The sequence below is a fragment of the Entelurus aequoreus genome, linkage group LG02 (genome assembly GCF_033978785.1).
Source record: "Entelurus aequoreus isolate RoL-2023_Sb linkage group LG02, RoL_Eaeq_v1.1, whole genome shotgun sequence".
In the NCBI taxonomy this organism is placed as follows: Eukaryota; Metazoa; Chordata; class Actinopteri; order Syngnathiformes; family Syngnathidae; genus Entelurus; species Entelurus aequoreus.
In genome coordinates, this window is record NC_084732.1 from 94,706,831 (window position 1) to 94,728,798 (window position 21,968).

The 21,968-nt window shown below is 34.8% G+C and overlaps 1 protein-coding gene across 1 annotated transcript in view; it reads left to right on the forward strand.

The window, feature by feature from the left end:
• The window catches only part of LOC133642582 (glypican-6-like), a 414,767-nt gene that overhangs the window by 385,099 nt on the left and 7,700 nt on the right, over window positions 1-21,968 (forward strand). The window contains exon 5 of the mRNA XM_062036862.1: window positions 9,047-9,177. Coding sequence (XP_061892846.1) covers window positions 9,047-9,177 — 131 coding nt within the window. The remainder of the gene's footprint in view (window positions 1-9,046; window positions 9,178-21,968) is intronic.

Consider the following 21,968-nt stretch of genomic DNA (forward strand, 5'->3'; position numbering starts at 1 on the left):
TATATATATATATATATATATATATATATATATATATATATATATATATATATATATATATATATATATATATATATATATATATATATATTCTTGTCTTCATGAAAGACATATGATAGACTATATGTGTTAAACATGTTTGTATTATCATTAAACACCTTTAACTTGTTAACAAAAACGTCTTTCATAAATAAATAAATATAAATTATTTATATGATTACATATATCTATATATATACATACATCCATTTATATACATATATACATCTATATATACACATATATAATGTATGTATATATGTGTATGTATATTTATATATGTATAACTATACTGTTTGTATATATATGCATATACTATATATATATATATATATATATATATATATATATATATATATATATATATATATATATATATATATATATATATATATATATATATGCATATACTATATATATATATATATATATATATATATATATATATATATATATATATATATATATATATATATATATATATATATAAAAGACACTATTTCATCCCTACAAGCCTGTAGAAATGCCTATTTCGCAGGTTTCCCTGCTCTTCAGGGGACATGAAAAACAAACAGGAAAAATAATCCCCTGAAGAGCAGGGAAAGCTGCGAAACAGGCGTGTACGGGTGATAAAGCCCCTGTGTTTTTTCCTGACCTAACGTATATTCCGCTCTACACCGGGTATTGAGCACTGTATAACGGATATACCACAGAAACCTCGACAATATATATATATATATATATATATATATATATATATATATATATATATATATATATATATATATACATGTATATATTTATATATATGTATTTTTTTATTTGATTTTTGTTTATTTTTGTACTTTTTTTTTTCTTACATCAGTGATGGAGCAGGAAGGGTCTTGGACTATGTGTGTGGTAAAATTGCAGCACAGGAAGCCCTTTTTCACACATACTGTAGGATCTGAACACATGTATTAGTGATTGTTGCGATATATATAGAAGGGGTGGCATCAAATTAGCTTGGCTTCCTCCTTTTCCCTTTTAAATGTTTGTTTGTATTAGTTTACGGACAGTGTGCCCAATACATTATTCACAAGGACTAGATGGTTGCATCATCTTTTGCTAACAGTTAATCTCCCTCTGTAGTCCTACAGCCGAATCTGCTTAAGGCATAACCCACAGTACCAGGTTATCAGACCAACCCGAAAACTTTGAAAAACACTGTTGTTTGTTTATGCCGCAGTCTTAAAATCCAGCTTAATGCTTGGTTAGATTCCCATCAGGAGCAGGCTGGAGGTCAGTGCAGGGGACCGTCTGGAGCCCGCTGCCGTTTTCCACTGGCTACAGTACATTAATGATTCAAGCAGCAGTAAGAATTTTTTATCTAGCTAGAAAATCCTCAGTGGAATTCCGAGGCAGTTGGGACTATATCGGAATATATTTTCTGATGATATTTATAAAGACTTGAAGATCTAAAAAAAAAAAAAAGCATTCTCAGCTCACATCTGAACCTTCTAGTTTCTACATATACCTGTACTTAAAAGAGGCTTGACAGCTTGGGGCTATGAGACGGCCGTTAGGCTTGTTATTAAGTTTTAATTGAATTATTATAAACACATTTCAGGCTGAAACATTGTAATCATCAGAGCAACACCATGATAAACACATTCAAACTTTTAATTGTTTTGGAACCAGCAGTGTTCCGAAGAACGGCGTTATATACTGATGTCGTTACTTTTACTAGTAACCAGTAATCTAATTAATTACTCGAATGTACTGCGAGTCTGAGCTAACAAACCCAGCTGAGCTAATGCTGCTCTGTCTGGGCGCTGATGTCACAATTCACTCAGCAACAGGCACCGCCTTTGCAAGGCACATACAACAAACACTCTGGACTCATGAAACATCTCAACTGCATATGCCAGATTTTTGAAGTTTTTCTTTGTAAAAAAAAACTACACAACAACCACGTCCATGTGTATTTACTTACATCAGGGGTGTCCAAACTTTTTCCACTGAGGGCCGTACACAGAAAAATTTAAGCCATTTTGATATTTTTCATTTTCAAACCTTAACAAAATATATGGATTTTTTTTTTTAACCTTTAGGGCTCCCGGGGACCATAAAGGGTCTCAGTCATTAAAATGTAAAAAATAAGTCAAATGATTTTTATTTTTTATTTACAATTACAGTAAATCTCTATATCAACTTCAGGTTGATATAAAGTAAAAAAAAAAAAAAAAAAGATTTTATGCCTTTTCTGTCAAAGACAACTTTGTTTTTTATAGTAAAACTGAAATATGCAGTATTTAGTAATTGGAGCTCTAAAAGATCAATAATGCAGGACACCATTGATTTTAATTCTTTAATATTTTTGAGTAATCACAGTGAAAATGTTAAATAAAATCCTACTAAATATATTTGGGATCCAAAAGGTCCCCCACTCATAAAGTGATACATGTTTATTAGTTTTTTTTTTACTTTTAACACTTAAATTACGAGATCAACTTCAGATATATCTGTCCATTTTACGTTTGAACTACTATTTTGTTTGTATTGTGCTCTTTTGTCAAATAATGATAAATGATAAATGGGTTATACTTGTATAGCGCTTTTCTACCTTCAAGGTACTCAAAGCGCTTTGACAGTACTTCCACATTCACCCATTCACACACACATTCACACACTGATGGCGGGAGCTGCCATGCAAGGCGCTAACCAGCAGCCATCAGGAGCAAGGGTGAAGTGTCTTGCCAAAGGACACAACGGACGTGACTAGGATGGTAGAAGGTGGGGATTGAACCCCAGTAACCAGCATAAAACTTTGATGTTTTTTTATGGCAACCACACAATATATGCAATATTTTTTCCACATAAAACATTTTAAAGTGATATTTTTTAAGTAATAATTTTTAGTCTTTTTTTTTTTTTAGCAATGGCAAAAAAAAGAAAAATAAACAAAGACAAAAGAAAAAAAACAGCCTGCATGGCAGCTTTGTGTCAACATTGCAACTTTTTCTTGTTAGATTTCACCTCATTCCATTTTTTTTTTATGTTTTTTTTAAATTTTTGCAATATTATCAATTTTGCCATTTTTGCAGAATGTGTGGCGGGCCGGTAAACAATTAGCTGCGGGCCGCAAATGGCCCCCGGGCCGCATTTTGGACACCCCTGACTTACATTTATCGGAGTAATTCCGTTAGTAATTCAATTACTTTTTTTTTGGTAACTATGATTATTCACTTTTTAAAAGTAACTTTTCAAACACTGGTAAGCTGCAACACTTTTAAAGCAGGGTGTCAAAGTAATTGTAGCTCAGTCAAGCCCATTCCGTATTCTGCGCAAAATCATGGCGTGATAACTTAAAAATAAAGACAACTTCGGATTGTTTTACTTTGGCCGATAAACCGAACAAGCACATTCTGAAAAATGTACAAGTCACAAATAATTCTCTTGACAAAACACTATATATATATACATATATATATATATATATATATATATATATATATATATATATATATATATATATATATATATATATATATATATATATATATATATATATATATATATATATATATATATATATATATATATTTATATATATATATATATATATATATATAAACATACAGTATATATGTATATATATAAAAATACTGTATATATGTATGTATGCATATATATAATATATATATATATATATATATATATATATATATATATATATATATATAAATATATATATATATATATATATATATATATATATATATATATGTGTATATATATATATATATATATATATATATATATATATATATATATATATATATATATATATATATATATATATATATATATATATATATATATATATATATATATATATATATATATATATATATATATATATATATATATATTAGGGTGTCAAAGTCATTGTAGCTCAGTCAAGCCCATTCCGTATTCTGCGCAAAATCATGGCGTGATAACTTGAAAATAAAGACAACTTCGGATTGTTTTACTTTGGCCGATAAACCGAACAAGCACATTCTGAAAAATGTACAAGTCACAAATAATTCTCTTGACAAAACACTATATATATATATACATATATATATATATATATATATATATATATATATATATATATATAGTGTTTTGTCAAGAGAATTATATATATATATATATATATATATATATATATATATATATATATATATATATATATATATATATATATATATATATATATATATATATATATATATATATATAAACATACAGTATATATGTATATATATATATATATATATATATATATATATATATATATATATATATATATATATATATATATATATATTAGGGCTGTGAATCTTTGGGTGTCCCACAATTCGATTCAAAATCGATTTTTTTTTCAATTCAACACGATTCTCGATTCATTTTTTTTTATTTATTTTTTTTAATGAAAACAATACACAACAATACCATAATTATGCAATACAATTTCAAAACCAAACCCAACCCAGCAACATTCAGAATAGCAATAAATAGAGCAATTGAGGACACACAAACATGACACAGAACAATCTAAAAGTAGTGAGACAAAAAATGAATATTATCAACAACAGTATCAGTATTAGTAACCATTTCAACATAGCAGTGATTAAAAATCCCTCATTATAATTATCATTACAAACATTAATAAAAAAAAATTACAAAAAATGAACAATAGTGTCACAGTGGCTTACACTTGCATCGCATCTCATAAAGTAAATGTCTAATGATAATGTCAATGAGGGATTTTTAATCACTGCTATGTTGAAATTGTAACTAATATTGATACTGTTGTTGATAATATTCATTTTTGTTTCACTACTTTTGGTTTGTTCTGTGTCGTGTTTGTGTCTCCTCTCAATTGCTCTGTTTATTGCAGTTCTGAGTGTTGCTGGGTTTTGGAATTGGATTGCATTGTTATGGTATTGCTGAGTATTGTTTTGTTGGATTGATTAATTTAAAATAATAATAATAATAATAATAAATAATAAAAATAAAAATAAATCGATTTTTTCAAAATGAGAATCGATTCTGAATCGCACAATGTGAGAATCGCGAATCGAATTTGAATCGATTTTTTCCCACACCCCTAATATATATATATATATATATATATATACATACAGTATCATTAGGTAATGGGCACTATAGGGTCGTAGAATACCAGGGTTGGTGTTGCATGGGTGGAAAGTGTCTCAGTGCACACACTTCCCTCAAGGGGCACAGCAAACATTTCCAGTTTGAATCCATCTCCTTTTTTTTTCTTTCCATAATTCATAACATTCTCTGTGCGTCTTGTTAAATCCCTGATTGACAGATTCATGCCAAAGGCGAAGACAAGACGTGTTGTTTTGAAAACAAAACATTTACGAATGCATTCATAGTCTATAGGTTCATTGTCCGACTTAATAAAGCGATCCTCTCATCGTTGTCTGTCAATCTCTGTTTTATGTGCTTTTTGTGTGTACGTTATCTGTATGGGTGGCGCATGCAATTGTTTATTTCTGTCCCGCGTCCTTCCGGAAGGCAGAGAGATGTGAAAAACAGACACCGGCTGCGTCTATCTCCCAATCTTTCTCTCGCATTGTGTGTCTGTGAGATGAAGGCACAGCCAGGTACCTTTTGTGTTCGCTTGGCGCCCGCCACACTCGGAGAGGACGCCCGCCTTTGTGTTTTAAAATGGTAAATGGGTTATACATGCATCGCCCTTTTCTACCTTCAAGGTACTCAACGCGCTTTGACTGTCAGGTTCAAACACTGATGACATCTATTAAACCAGGGGTCACCAACGCGGTGCCCGCGGGCACCAGGTAGCCCGTAAGGACCAGATGAGTAGCCCGCAGGCCTGTTCTAAAAATAGCTCAAATAGCAGCACTTACCAGTGAGCTGCTTCTATTTTTTGAATTGTATTTATTTACTAGCAAGCTGGTCTCGCTTTGCCCGACATTTTTAATTCTAAGAGAGACAAAACTCAAATAGAATTTGAAAATCCAAGAAAATATTTTAAAGACTTGGCCTTCACTTGTTTAAATAAATTCATTAATTTTTTTACTTTGCTTCTTATAACTTTCAGAAAGACAATTTTAGAGAAAAAATACAACCTTAAAAATGATTTTAGGATTTTTAAACACATATAAATTTTTACCTTTTAAATGCCTTCCTCTTCTTTCCTGACTATTTAAATCAATGTTCAAGTAAATGTATTTTTTTTTATTGTAAAGAATAATAAATACATTTTGATTTAATTTTTCATTTTAGCTTCTGTTTTTTCGACGAAGAATATTTGTGAAATATTTCTTCAAACTTATGATTAAAATTCAAAAAAAATATTCTGGAAAATCTAGAAAATCTGTAGAATCAAATTTAAATCTTATTTCAAAGTCTTTTGAATTCCTTTTAAAATTTTTGTTCTGTAAAATCTAGAAGAAATAAGGATTTGTCTTTGTTAGAAATATAGCTTGGTCCAATTTGTTATATATTCTAACAAAGTGTAGAATGGATTTTAACCTATTTAATCAAAATTCTAAAATTATCTTAATCAGGAAAGATTACTAATGATGTTCCATAAATTCTTTTTTTAAGTTTTTCTCTTCTTTTTTTCGGTTGAATTTTGAATTTTAAAGAGTCGAAATTGAAGATAAACTACGTTTCAAAATGTAATTGTCATTTTTTTCGTGTTTTCTCCTCTTTTAAACCATTCAATTAAGTGTAAATATCATTAATTATTAATAATAACATAGAGTTAAAGGTAAATTGAGCAAATTGGCTATTTCTGGAAATGTATTTAAGTGTGTATCAAACTGGTAGCCCTTCGCATTAATCAGTACCCAAGAAGTAGCTCTTGGTTTCAAAAAGGTTGGTGACCCCTGTATTAAACAGACAAGAAGCAAGGAATCATGCAGAGACAGAGTTCAATTTAGCTCGATGAGGAGAGACGTATTGGGCTGTACACTTAGTAGCAGTTCCAACCTAAGCTCTAAGGTCCAGCCCCACGTGCTCCTCTATTTATTTGGGAGGTCCCTGGTTACATCACTGAGGCTGCTTCTGAGGGAAGGGAGGGTAATTTAGTGAGACACAGTATATGATCATTCTCGAAATGGTGCTGACAATCGTGATATCGCCCTGTCTCTGCTTTGTCTGCGTCAAGGCACTCCATGTTCGCCCTTGGCAGTCAGCAGGCCGGGTGTCTGGACACAAACACTGATACGAGATGACTCGCAATCTTGGATTGCAAATTGTCCCTTTGTACAGATAGAAAAGCACAACTTCAGCACAATTGATAATAACTATAGCAACGGCCTTTAAAGGCCTACTGAAACCCACTACTACCGACCACGCAGTCTGATAGTTTATATATCAATGATGAAATCTTAACATTGCAACACATGCCAATACGGCCGGGTTAACTTATAAAGTGCAATTTTAAATTTCCCGCCACACTTCCGGTTGAAAACATCTATATATGATGACGTATGCGTGTGACGTCAATCGTTGAATCCAATACAAAAAGCTCTGTTTTCATCGCAAAATTCCACAGTATTCTGGACATCTGTGTTGGTGAATCTTTTGCAATTTGTTTAATGAACAATGAAGACTGCAAAGAAGAAAGCTGTAGGTGGGATCGGTGTATTAGCGGCTGGCTGCAGCAACACAACCAGGAGGACTTTGACTTGGATAGCAGACACGCTATCCGACGCTAGCCGCCGACCGCATCGATGATCGGGTGAAGTCCTTCGTCGCGCCGTCGATCGCTGGAACGCAGGTGAGCACGGGTGTTGATGAGCAGATGAGAGCTGGCTGGCGTAGGTGGATAGCTAATGTTTTTAGCATAGCTCTGTGAGGTCCCGTAGCTAAGTTAGCTTCAATGGCGTCGTTAGCAACAGCATTGTTAAGCTTCGCCAGGCTGGAAAGCATTAACCGTGTAGTTACAGGTCCATGGTTTAATAGTATTGTTGATTTTCTGTCTATCCTTCCAGTCAGGGGTTCATTTCTTTTGTTTCTATCTGCAGTTAAGCACGATGCTATCACGATAGCTCCGTAGCTAAAGTGCTTCGCCGATGTATTGTCGTGGAGATAAAAGTCACTGTGAATGTCCATTTCGCATTCCCGACTCTCATTTTCAAGAGGATATAGTATCCGAGGTGGTTTCAAATACAAATCCGTGATCCACAATAGAAAAAGGAGAGAGTGTGGAATCCAATGAGCCAGCTTGTACCTAAGTTACGGTCAGAGCGGAAAAAGATACGTCCTGCACTGCACTCTAGTCCTTCACTCTTACGTTCCTCATCCACAAATCTTTCATCCTCGCTCAAATTAATGGGGTAATCGTTGCTTTCTCGGTCCGAATCGCTCTCGCTGCTGGTGTAAACAATGGGGGAATGTGAGCAGCCTTTCAACCTGCGACGTCACGCTACTTCCGGTACAGGCAAGGCTTTTTTTATCAGCGACCAAAAGTTGCGAACTTTATCGTTGATGTTCTCTACTAAATCCTTTCAGCAAAAATATGGCAATATCGCGAAATGATCAAGTATGACACATAGAATGGATCTGCTATCCCCGGTTAAATAAAAAAAAATCATTTCAGTAGGCCTTTAAGCATAAGAGTTGTGTGATAATTTATACATAATTATTCTAACATTGACACTATTTCCACATTCACCCATTCACACACACATTCACACTCTGCCATGCAAGGCGCTAAAAACGGACCATCAGGAGCAAGGGTGAAGTGTCTCGCTCAAGGACACAACGGACGTGGCGAGGTTGGTCGAAGGTGGGGATCGAACCAGGAACCCACTCTCCCAACCGCGCCACGGTTTTATTTGGAGCGATGTCACACAGATTTGCTCCGGGGGTTTCTCAATACTTCAACCTCGTACTCAAACGTTGTTGCGTCCTTAAAATTCACCGTAGCGTCCCGGTCTTTATGTGTTGGTTTTTGTCTCTGGTTTGACAGACGCCATGTTGCTGGTGGCAGACCGGCTGCAAGGACCGCTCAGCATTGAAGCGGTCATCGAGCCAATCGACGTCAAGATCTCGGAAGCCATCATGACCATGCAGGACAACAGCGGGCATCTGTCCGCAAAGGTAACTCATCTCGGTCTTGTGTTCTTTATCAAATCAGATATGTTAACATTTAAAACACACAACTTTGAAGGTTTTTTGGTATCGGATCAATATCGCCAAACACAGCCTACATTTGACTCTGTAATGCAGGGGTGTCAAAGTCAATGAATTATTAGGCTGTCAGGTTCAAACAATGATGATATTTATTAAACAGACAAGAAGCAAGGAATCATGCAGAGACAGAGTTCAATTTAGCTCATGAGGAAAACGCATGGAGCTGCACACTTAGTCACAGTCTCGCCCTACGCTCCAAGGTACAGCTCCCGCCTCCCTCTATTTATTCAGGAGTTCCACAGTCAACATCACTGAGGCCGCCTTTAAAAGGAGTGGTCACACATATCATGCAAAGCAGGTCCAGTTCGCACAATACGTGACGGAATGTGCTGGGGGGCCTTGTGATTTCGCCTTGTCTCTGCTTCGTCTGCGGACTGTCGTCTTATCTTCGTTGAGGTCCTTGAAGTCCTTGGCTGTTAGCGGGCTAAAACAAAGATAACATCTACGGCTGAGGCCACCCCTCAGACAAGAAGTTTTTGTCCTTGCACAGGTAAAAAAAGTACAGCTTGAGCACAATAGCTAATAACTATAGCAACGGACTTTAAGCATACTAAAGTTGTGTGATAATATATATACATGAGTATTCTAACTATGGCCCCCGCCTATTTAGGATGCCCCATGTTTCTCTCATATTGTTTTTGTCCCGGTCCAACAAGCAGTTTGAAGATGATCTTTAAAACATCATCTATGCAACATTTTGACCGAAGGACTACCATTACATGTTATGTAGACCACAAGGAAGTTTTTTACATTTAGAAAAAAAAAAAAAAAAAAATATGACTCCTTTAATGCGCCTTATATATGAAAAAATGCCTTATAATCTGGTGCGCCCTATGTAAAATACAGTAACTTGAATTTGTTTCGAGTTTGAATTTTTAAAGCAATGTAAAAATTAGTGTACAAAACTACATAAATATGTGTCGCTTCAAAACTCAAATTTCACTTCCATTTATGTATATTTAATTAAGGGTTCTAAAATATATATATATATTTTTAAAGTAATTAATCACATTTTGGAAATGTGATTACACACTACACACAAGTGAATGTGTTAGTCAACAGCCATACATGTCACACTAAGGGTGGCCGTATGAACAATGCCAACGCTGTCATAAACATGTGCCATATAGTGAAACCACGCTAAATTATCACCTGTTTGCTCTTTGATAACACTTTTTATGTTTTTAATTTTTTTAAACGTATTTTAAAATGTGCCGTGGGGCCGTTAAAAAATGACCTGCGGGCCGCAAATGGCCCCCGGGGCCGCACTTTGGACACCCCTGATCTAAACTCAAGTTATTTCAGGCTTTATTTTGCAGTGCAAATTGCCAGCCGGAATTTCCTAATTTCCTCAATTCCACAAGGAAGTGTTTTACATTTAAGAAAAAAATATAAATAATATGACCCATTTATAATATAACATTTTTAAAGATTTAAGTTGTATGCTCTTTTTGTCAAAGAAAACCCAATAACATTTTTAAGTGGAATATTTGAGATTTATATAATAATTGGAGCCTTAAAAAGGTCAATAACTCATAACACAATTGATTTTAATTCATTATTATTTTTTGAGCGATGACACTTAAAAACAAATCACACAAAAATGACTGGGGAACCAAAAGGGTCCTACTCATTAAAGTGTTAAAAAATAAATTATACATTTTTTTTTTACTGTTTACTTTTAACACAATAATCTCGAGATCAACTTCAGATCTATCCGTCAATTATAAGTTGTATTGTTGTTTTTTTGTTTTTGTTTTTTTTTTCTTTAAAAAAAAAAAAAAAAACAGCTCAATTTTTTATATGGCAAACACAAAATATGCAACGTTTTCCCCAAAAAATATCTCAGAGTGCAATATTTAGTGTGACATATTTGGAGCCTTGGATAGGTAAATAATTCATAATAACATTGATTTTGATTCATTATTATTTTTTAAAGAAAGAAACAGCCTGCGTGGCAGCTTTGTGTTATTAGAGTAAACATTGCAACATTTTCTTGTTACATTTCACTAGGGATAATGGCTTTTTGCCGATATCCGATATTCCGATATTGTCCAACTCTTTAATTACCGATACCGATATCAACCGATATATGCAGTCGTGGAATTAACACATTATTATGCCTAATTTGGACAACCAGGTATGGTGAAGATAAGGTACTTTTTAAAAAAAATTAGTAAAATAAGATAAATAAATTAAAAACATTTTCTTGAATAAAAAAGAAAGTACAACAATATAAAAACAGTTACATAGAAACTAGTAATGAATGAAAATTAGTAAAATTAACTGTTAAAGGTTAGTACTATTAGTGGACCAGCAACACACAATCATGTGTGCTTACGGACTGTATCCCTTGCAGACTGTATTGATATATAATGTAGGAACCAGAATATTAATAACAGAAAGAAACAACCCTTTTGTGTGAATGAGTGTAAATGGGGGAGGGAGGTTTTTTGGGTTGGTGCACTAATTGTAAGTGTATCTTGTGTTTTTTATGTTGATTTAATAACATTAAAAAAATTAAGAAAAAAACAAAAAAACGATACCGATAATAAAAAAAACGATACAGATAATTTCCGATATTACATTTTAACGCATATATCGGCCGATAATATCTACATTTCACCTGTTTGCTCTTTTATACCACTTTTTATGTTTTTGATTTTTTTAAACGTATTTTAAAATGTGCCGTGGGGCCGTTAAAAAATGACCCGCGGGCCGCAAATGGCCCCCGGGGTCGCACTTTGTTTGTTTTTTTTGTTGGTTTTTTTTATTTAATTTTATTTATTTATTTTTTTAAATTTTTTTGTGGGGCCGCACTTTGGACATCCCTGATCTAAACTGAAGTTATTTTAGGCTTTATTTTGCAGTGCCAATTGCCAGCCGGAATTTCCTAATTTGCTCATTTCCACAAGGAAGTATTTTACATTGACAAAAAAAATAAAAATAAAATAATAATAATAATAATACCTGGGATTTATATAGCGCTTTTCTAAGTACCCAAAGTCGCTTTACATGTTAAAAACCCATCATTCATTTACACCTGGTGGTGGTAAGCTACTTTCGTAGCCACAGCTGCCCTTTTATAATATGACGCCTTAAATATGAAAAAATAATCGAAAATAGACCATTCATCGGCAGTGCGCCTTATGGTCCCCAAAATACGGTATATCATTAAAAAAAAAAAAAGCACGTTTTATTTGAACTTTTACAGTCTGGTGTATTTAAGCCCATCTCCCAGCTGGATGCTCACAGGTCAGTCTCAATTAGATGCTCCATCCTTTCCCATATTGCGATGTACAACTCCAGCTATTGTCTATGCACCTGAGGCTCCATCCCTGAAAGGTTGCGCTTGGCTGAAAGATTGCTATGAGATTAGGATCCCTCCCAACGTACCTTTTTTATCCGGGCAGCGCCGGGCTCGCGGAAAATCTGTTTGCCCGTGCGATGCGCAGGATATGGGGATTGTAATCGTGATGAAGGATTGATAAATATTAGACAAAAGACAGCGCTCGCCGTGTCCCCCGCGCCAGCAGGCGGGCCACAAAGGAATGCTGATGAGTTTTGCTGGGAGGATTTATGTGGCCTGGCCCCAAACACCCTGTCGAGGCAAAGTCATCAAACAATCTAATCTCCTAATAAACCACGATGAAATTCAAACTGATTAAAGCCAAATGCAATTGTTTATTGCTTTGCACGTATTCTTTCTCTCCCATAAATGTGTCGTCCAAAATTGTACACACCAGCCGTTGTCCAGTATTTAAAGGGGAACGACACTTTTGGGGGGGAATGTTGCCTATCGTTCACGATCATTATGAGAGACAAGAAGACGTATGCCTTTTCTGGGGGGTCGGGGGGGGGGGGGGGGCTGTAAAGATGATCAAAAACGCTTGAAAACGCCTTCAAAGCCTCTAAAACAACTTTAAAACCCTCCAGCAGCATTTTATATACACACTGCAAGTATATATAATATGGAGTAACAGACACCTTCATAACAATATGTAATATGTACAATAAACACACTGCAAGTATATATATAATGTAGTAACAGACACCTTCATAACAATATGTAATGTGTACAATATACACACTGCAAGTATATATATAATGTAGTAACAGACACCTTCATAACAATATGTAATATGTACAATATACACACTGCAAGTATATATATAATGTAGTACCAGACACCTTCATAACAATATGTAATATGTAATATGCACCACGGGCTGATGGGGGGCGCATAATAAATGAAAATAACATAACATAACATGTACAATGTAAACACTGCAAGTATATATATATAATGTAGTAACATACACCTTCATAACAATATGTAATATGTACAATATACACACTGCAAGTATATATATAATGTAGTAACAGACACCTTCATAACAATATGTAATATGTACAATATACACACTGCAAGTATATATACAATGTAGTAACAGACACCTTCATAACAATATGTAATATGTACAATATACACACTGCAAGTATATATATAATGTAGTAACAGACACCTTCATAACAATATGTAATATGTACAATATACACACTGCAAGTATATATATAATGTAGTAACAGACACCTTCATAACAATATGTAATATGTACAATATACACACTGCAAGTATATATACAATGTAGTAACAGACACCTTCATAACAATATGTAATATGTACAATATACACACTGCAAGTATATATATAATGTAGTAACAGACACCTTCATAACAATATGTAATATGTACAATATACACACTGCAAGTATATATATAATGTAGTAACAGACACCTTCATAACAATATGTAATATGTACAATATACACACTGCAAGTATATATATAATGTAGTAACAGACACCTTCATAACAATATGTAATATGTACAATATACACACTGCAAGTATATATATAATGTAGTAACAGACACCTTCATAACAATATGTAATATGTACAATATACACACTGCAAGTATATATATAATGTAGTGACAGCCACCTTCATAACAATATGTAATATGTACAATATACACACTGCAAGTATATATATAATGTAGTAACAGACACCTTCATAACAATATGTAATATGTACAATATACACACTGCAAGTATATATATAATGTAGTGACAGACACCTTCATAACAATATGTAATATGTACAATATACACACTGCAAGTATATATATAATGTAATAACAGACACCTTCATAACAATATGTAATATGTACAATATACACACTGCAAGTATATATATAATGTAGTAACAGACACCTTCATAACAATATGTAATATGTACAATATACACACTGCAAGTATATATATAATGTAGTGACAGACACCTTCATAACAATATGTAATATGTACAATATACACACTGCAAGTATATATATAATGTAATAACAGACACCTTCATAACAATATGTAATATGTACAATATACACTATGTCTGCTTGTAAATACTCTGTGATTTTGCGCTGCCAAACATGCTCCTATGCTCGTAAAACCAGCGATGTCACGACGTACAGACGCGCCACCATGCCCGTTAGAAATAAATTAAAAAATAGAGAACCGGTTCTTTTCAAACTGAGTATAGTACCGTTTTTTATTCATTAGTACCGCGATACTATACTAGCACCGGTATACCGTACAACCCTAGTGTGAGGTAATAATGCCATGTCCACATGCGGGTCGGATTGCGTTCACATTAGAAATCACGTTTCGTCACGTGAACGGCCACTAAAAAGCTAAATAACTTTAGCCCCAGACTTCTTCTGCTCATTTAATTTTGTCATTACTGCCACAAGTCAATCAATCAATCAATGTTTATTTATATAGCCCTAAATCACAAGTGTCTCAAAGGGCTGAAGTGGTGGAAAACTGAATTACAACTGAGTACGCACCGCAACTGAGAAACAGATACTTTTGGAGGCCCAACAATACGGTCAAAAAACACGACTCTAACCCTCAAATGAACTGCAAATCCTTACCGAGACTATAAATGATGTCTTGTTATGAACTGAGCTGCCAAAATAAAGAATGCCTTGCATGATATTGTAGTTTATTGAGGTAACCTGACTATGGACTTGCATGCATTACTCATAGCACGTAAATGACAAGTGTGGGGGCAGACTAGCGTCTCTTCAACATAGTTGCAAATTATTTTTTTTGTCTTGCAATACAAGTTGAACTTGCAGACCATACAAACTTTGCTCCTGGGCAATTGAATGTTGCATTACAATACAATATTAGTGTATGTGGACCCTGCCTACACATACTGTACAAACATCCAAATGGAAACACAAAGTTTAAAGGCCTACTGAAATGAAATGTTCTTATTTAAACGGGGATAGCAGATCCATTCTATGTGTCATACATGATCATTTCGTGATATTGCCATATTTTTGCTGAAATTATTTAGTAGAGAACATCGACGATAAAGTTCGCAACTTTTGGTTGCTGATAAAAAAGACAGAGAAAGCGACGATTACCCCATTAATTTGAGCCAGGATGAAAGATTTGTGGATGAGGAACGTAAGAGTGAAGGACTAGAGTGCAGTGCAGGACGTATCTTTTTTCGCTTTGACCGTAACTTAGGTACAAGGTCTCATTGGATTCCACACTTTCTCCTTTTTCTATTGTGGATCACGGATTTGTATTTTAAACCACCTCGGATACTATATCCTCTTGAAAATGAGAGTCGAGAACACGAAATGGACATTCGCAGTGACTTTTATCTCCACGACAATGCATCGGTGAAGCACTTTAGCTACGGAGCTAACGTGATAGCATCGGGCTTGACTGCAGATAGAAACAAAAGATATAAGCCCGTGACTGGAAGGATAGACAGAAGATCAACAATACTATTAAACCATGGACATGTAACTACACGGTTAATGCTTTCCAGCCTGGCGAAGCTTAACAATGCTGTTGCTAATGACGCCATTGAAGCTAACTTAGCTACGGGACCTCACAGAGCTATGCTAAAAACATTAGCTATCCACCTACGCCAGCCCTCATATGCTCATCAACACCCGTGCTCACCTGCGTTCCAGCGATCGACGGCGCGACGAAGGACTTCACCCGATCATCGATGCGGTCGGCGGCTAGCGTCGGATAGCGCGTCTGCTATCCAACTCAAAGTCCTCCTGGTTGTGTTGCTGCAGCCAGCCGCTAATACACCGATCCCACCTACAGCTTTCTTCTTTGCAGTCTTCATTGTTCATTAAACAAATTGCAAAAGATGTCCAGAATACTGTGGAATTTTGCGATGAAAACCGAGCTTTTTGTATTGGATTCAATGGTGTCCGAATACTTCCGTTTCAACGATTGACGTCACGCGCATACGTCATCATACATAGACGTTTTCAACCGGAAGTTTCCCGGGAAATTTAAAATTGCACTTTATAAGTTAACCCGGCCGTATTGGCATGTGTTGCAATGTTAAGATTTCATCATTGATATATAAACTATCAGACTGCGTGGTCGGTAGTAGTGGCTTTCAGTAGGTCTTTAATGCAGACATACTTAAAAACTACCATAATAAGTTTCAGTGTTATGTTTTCAGTTATGCATAAATGTGTGCTTTGGGGTTGTCAAAAGTATCAATACCTGATTTTTGTTCAGAAACGTCAGTACCAAATATTGTTTTTCAATTATCGGCACTAACTCAGCACCAAAGAAGAATCCCTGCTGTCTTAAAAAAAAAAGATTTTCCATTTATTTACTTATTCCTGAAAGCCTGACGCGAATGCAGATTTGTCGTTTCCGATGTGTGGGTGTAGCATAACTCTATTTGTGGTTATCTGTATTTGTATTTTTTTGTTTAATCCAGCTGACCTTCGAAATTATTACAGTTACTCCAGGTGCCGCTGCTACGCATTAAAAAAAACAAAAAAAACATGGGTAGGATCTAATGATCAGCTTGGAGTAATCACAAATAAGGAAGCAACACCACACAAATGGTTGTAACAATATTTCTTCCACAATTGTCCCTCAAAGTCACGCACGTTAACAAGAGTTCGTGAACACGCTTTACTCATATCATGATCCGTGGTCCGGATCATGTTTTTGTTATGTTCTGTTAGTTTTAGACTCCAATAGTTCCTGTTTTTGTGCACCCTTGTTTGTTTTAGTTACCATGGCGACTTATTAGTTTCACCTGCCTCTGGTGTTCGCGACACGCACCTGCTCTAATCAAGAGACCATTATTTAAACCTGTCTTTGCCAGTCAGGGGTCCTGGCGTCATTGCTCGTTTTCATGTCCGATTCCAAGTTTACGCTAGTTGTTTGATTCATGCCGTGTCCACGTAAGTGTTAGTTGTTTCATGCCACAGTAAGTCTTGTTTGTTCCATGCCATAGTCCATGTTAAGTAGGGATGATGTTTGATAAGAAATTATCGAGTTCGAGCCTATTATCGAATCCTCTTATCGAACCGATTCCTTATCGATTATCTTATCGAGTCCAGATAGGTTGTTGTATATGGAAAAAAACACACAATATTTGGTTTAACAAAAGCTCACTTTTATTATGTAAGAAAAAAAAAAATCTAATAAATAAATATTGACTGTTGTTACCCAAAGTATATTAAGTCTCAGTAAAGTTATTCATTGGATTATACCTTTTTGTTTTGAACTTTATTACACCTTGGAGCGCTTTTTCCGGTCCATTGTTTTTCCTGCTTTCCTTATCTGCGCCTAATGACTGAGCTACGTGACGTCATTTCTTGTGATGTCTCAAGGGGCATTTCTGGTCGGGACGGGATTCGTTCCGAGGGATTCGAACAAAGAACCAACTATTTTTCTTTAATACAGTGGTCTCGATAACGGGTACCGATTCTCAAAAAGGGATTCGAGTCCGAGGATTCGGTTCTTTTCTTATCGAACAACCGGGAAAAACGGTTTCGAGTATCATCCCTAATGTTAAGTGTTTCGCTTCTATGTTTCCTGCGTTAATTTTTTTTTTGTTCGTTAGCTTCTCGTGTGAACGGCACACTTTTCTTTTGTTTGGTTCCGGTCTTTGTGATGTGTAGGATTAATTGAGAAAATAAATATGTTCCTACCTGCAAGCCTTGTCCGGAATAGTCCGTTTGCATCCCGGGAGAACAAACCGTCGTGACAACTCACGCAAATTGAAAACATTGAGAGCGGAAAATAAACTCCATTTTTGGGTGTAATAATAGATGATAAAATGAACTGGGAATCTCATTAAATGGCAAGAAGTAGGTCAATAATGAATGAAGCATAATATGTTCTGGACCAAAAAAACACTTTGTATTCTCTACTGCTCGCAAGTGTTACCATATCTGAGTTATTGTGCAGAAAAAGCTTGGAGTAATCACAAATAAGGAAGCAACACCACACCAAAAGTTGTAACACAACAATATTTCTTCCTCAAAGGTCCCTCAAAGTATCGCACGCTAACAAGAGTTAGTGAATACGCTTTACTCACGCAAATTGACGAACATTGAGAGCGGAAAATAAACTCCATTTTTGGGTGTAATAATAGATGATAAAATGAACTGGGAATCTCATTAAATGGCAAGAAGTAGGTCAATAATGAATGAAGCAAAATATGTTCTGCACCAAAAAAACACTTTGTATTCTCTACTGCTCGCAAATGTTACCATATCTGAGTTATTGGGCATAAAAAGCTTAGAGTAATCACAAATAAGGAAGCAACACCACACGAAAGGTTAAAACACAACAATATTTCTTCCTCAAAGGTCCCTCAAAGTCACGCACGCTATCAAGAGTTAGTGAACACGCTTTACTCACGCAAATTGACGAACATTGAGAGCGGAAAATAAACTACATTTTTGGGTGTAATAATAGATGATAAAATTAACTGGAAATGTCATTAAATAGAAATAAATAGGTCAATAAAAATAAATATGTTCCTACCTGCAAGCCTTGTCCGGAATAGTCCGTTTGCATCCCGGGAGAACAAACCGTCGTGACAACTCACGCAAATTGAAAACATTGAGAGCGGAAAATAAACTCCATTTTTGGGTGTAATAATAGATGATAAAATGAACTGGAAATCTCATTGAATGGCAAGAAGTAGGTCAATAATGAATGAAGCATAATATGTTCTGGACCAAAAAAACACTTTGTATTCTCTACTGCTCGCAAATGTTACCATATCTGAGTTATTGTGCAGAAAAAGCTTGGAGTAATCACAAATAAGTAAGCAACACCACACCAAAAGTTGTAACACAACAATATTTCTTCCTCAAAGGTCCCTCAAAGTATCGCACGCTAACAAGAGTTAGTGAATACGCTTTACTCACGCAAATTGACGAACATTGAGAGCGGAAAATAAACTCCATTTTTGGGTGTAATAATAGATGATAAAATGAACTGGGAATGTCATTAAATGGCAAGAAGTAGGTCAATAATGAATGAAGCAAAATATTTTCTGGACCAAAAAAACACTTTGTATTCTCTACTGCTCGCAAGTGTTACCATATCTGAGTTATTGTGCAGAAAATGCTTAGAGTAATCACAAATAAGGAAGCAACACCACACCAAAAGTTGTAACACAACAATATTTCTTCCTCAAAGGTCCCCCAAAGTATCGCACGCTAACAAGAGTTAGTGAATACGCTTTACTCATGCAAATTGACGAACATTGAGAGCGGAAAATAAACTCCATTTTTGGGTGTAATAATAGATGATAAAATGAACTGGGAATGTCATTAAATGGCAAGAAATAGGTCAATAATGAATGAAGCAAAATATGTTCTGGACCAAAAAAACACTTTGTATTCTTTACTGTTCGCTAGTGTTACCATATCTGAGTTATTGTGCAGAAAATGCTTAGAGTAATCACAAATAAGGAAGCAACACCACACCAAAGGTTGTAACACAACAATATTTCTTCCTCAAAGGTCCCTCAAAGTCACGCACGCTATCAAGAGTTAGTGAATACGCTTTACTCACACAAATTGACGAACATTGAGAGCGGAAAATAAACTCCATTTTTGGGTGTAATAAGAGATGATAAAATGAACTGGGAATGTCATTAAATGGCAAGAAGTAGGTCAATAATGAATGAAGCAAAATATTTTCTGGACCAAAAAAACACTTTGTATTCTTTACTGTTCGCTAGTGTTACCATATCTGAGTTATTGTGCAGAAAATGCTTAGAGTAATCACAAATAAGGAAGCAACACCACACGAAAGGTTAAAACACAACAATATTTCTTCCTCAAAGGTCCCTCAAAGTCACGCACGCTATCAAGAGTTAGTGAATACGCTTTACTCACGCAAATTGACGAACATTGAGAGCGGAAAATAAACTACATTTTTGGGTGTAATAATAGATGATAAAATGAACTGGGAATCTCATTAAATGGCAAGAAATAGGTCAATAATGAATGAAGCAAAATATGTTCTGGACCAAAAAAACACTTTGTATTCTTTACCTTTCGCTAGTGTTACCATATCTGAGTTATTGTGCAGAAAATGCTTAGAGTAATCACAAATAAGGAAGCAACACCACACGAAAGGTTAAAACACAACAGTATTTCTTCCTCAAAGGTCCCTCAAAGTCACGCACGCTAACAAGAGTTAGTGAACACGCTTTACTCACGCAAATTGACGAACATTGAGAGCGGAAAATAAACTACATTTTTGGGTGTAATAATAGATGATAAAATTAACTGGAAATGTCATTAAATAGAAATAAATAGGTCAATAATGAATGAAGCAAAATATGTTCTGGACCAAAAAAACACTTTGTATTCTCTACTGCTCGCTAGTGTTACCATATCTGAGTTATTGTGCAGAAAATGCTTAGAGTAATCACAAATAAGGAATTAACACCACACGAAAGGTTAAAACACAACAATATTTCTTCTTTAAAGGTCCCTCAAAGTATCGCACGCTAACAAGAGTTAGTGAATACGCTTTACTCACGCAAATTGACGAACATTGAGAGCGGAAAATAAACTCAATTTTTGGGTGTAATAATAGATGATAAAATGAACTGGAAATGTCATTAAATGGCAAGAAATAGGTCAATAATGAATGAAGCAAAATATGTTCTGGACCAAAAAAACACTTTGTATTCTTTACTGTTCGCTAGTGTTACCATATCTGAGTTATTGTGCAGAAAATGCTTAGAGTAATCACAAATAAGGAAGCAACACCACACGAAAGGTTAAAACACAACAATATTTCTTCCTCAAAGGTCCCTCAAAGTCACGCACGCTATCAAGAGTTAGTGAACGCGCTTTACTCACGCAAATTGACGAACATTGAGAGCGGAAAATAAACTACATTTTTGGGTGTAATAATAGATGATAAAATGAACTGGGAATCTCATTAAATGGCAAGAAGTAGGTCAATAATGAATGAAGCAAAATATGTTCTAGACCAAAAAAACACTTTGTATTCTTTACTGTTCGCTAGTGTTACCATATCTGAGTTATTGTGCAGAAAATGCTTAGAGTAATCACAAATAAGGAAGCAACACCACACGAAAGGTTAAAACACAACAATATTTCTTCCTCAAAGGTCCCTCCAAGTCACGCACGCTATCAAGAGTTAGTGAAGACACTTTACTCACGCAAATTGAAGAACATCGAGAGCGGAAAATAAACTCCATTTTTGGGTGTAATAATAGATGATACAATTAACTGGAAATGTCATTAAATAGAAATAAATAGGTCAATAATGAATGAAGCAAAATA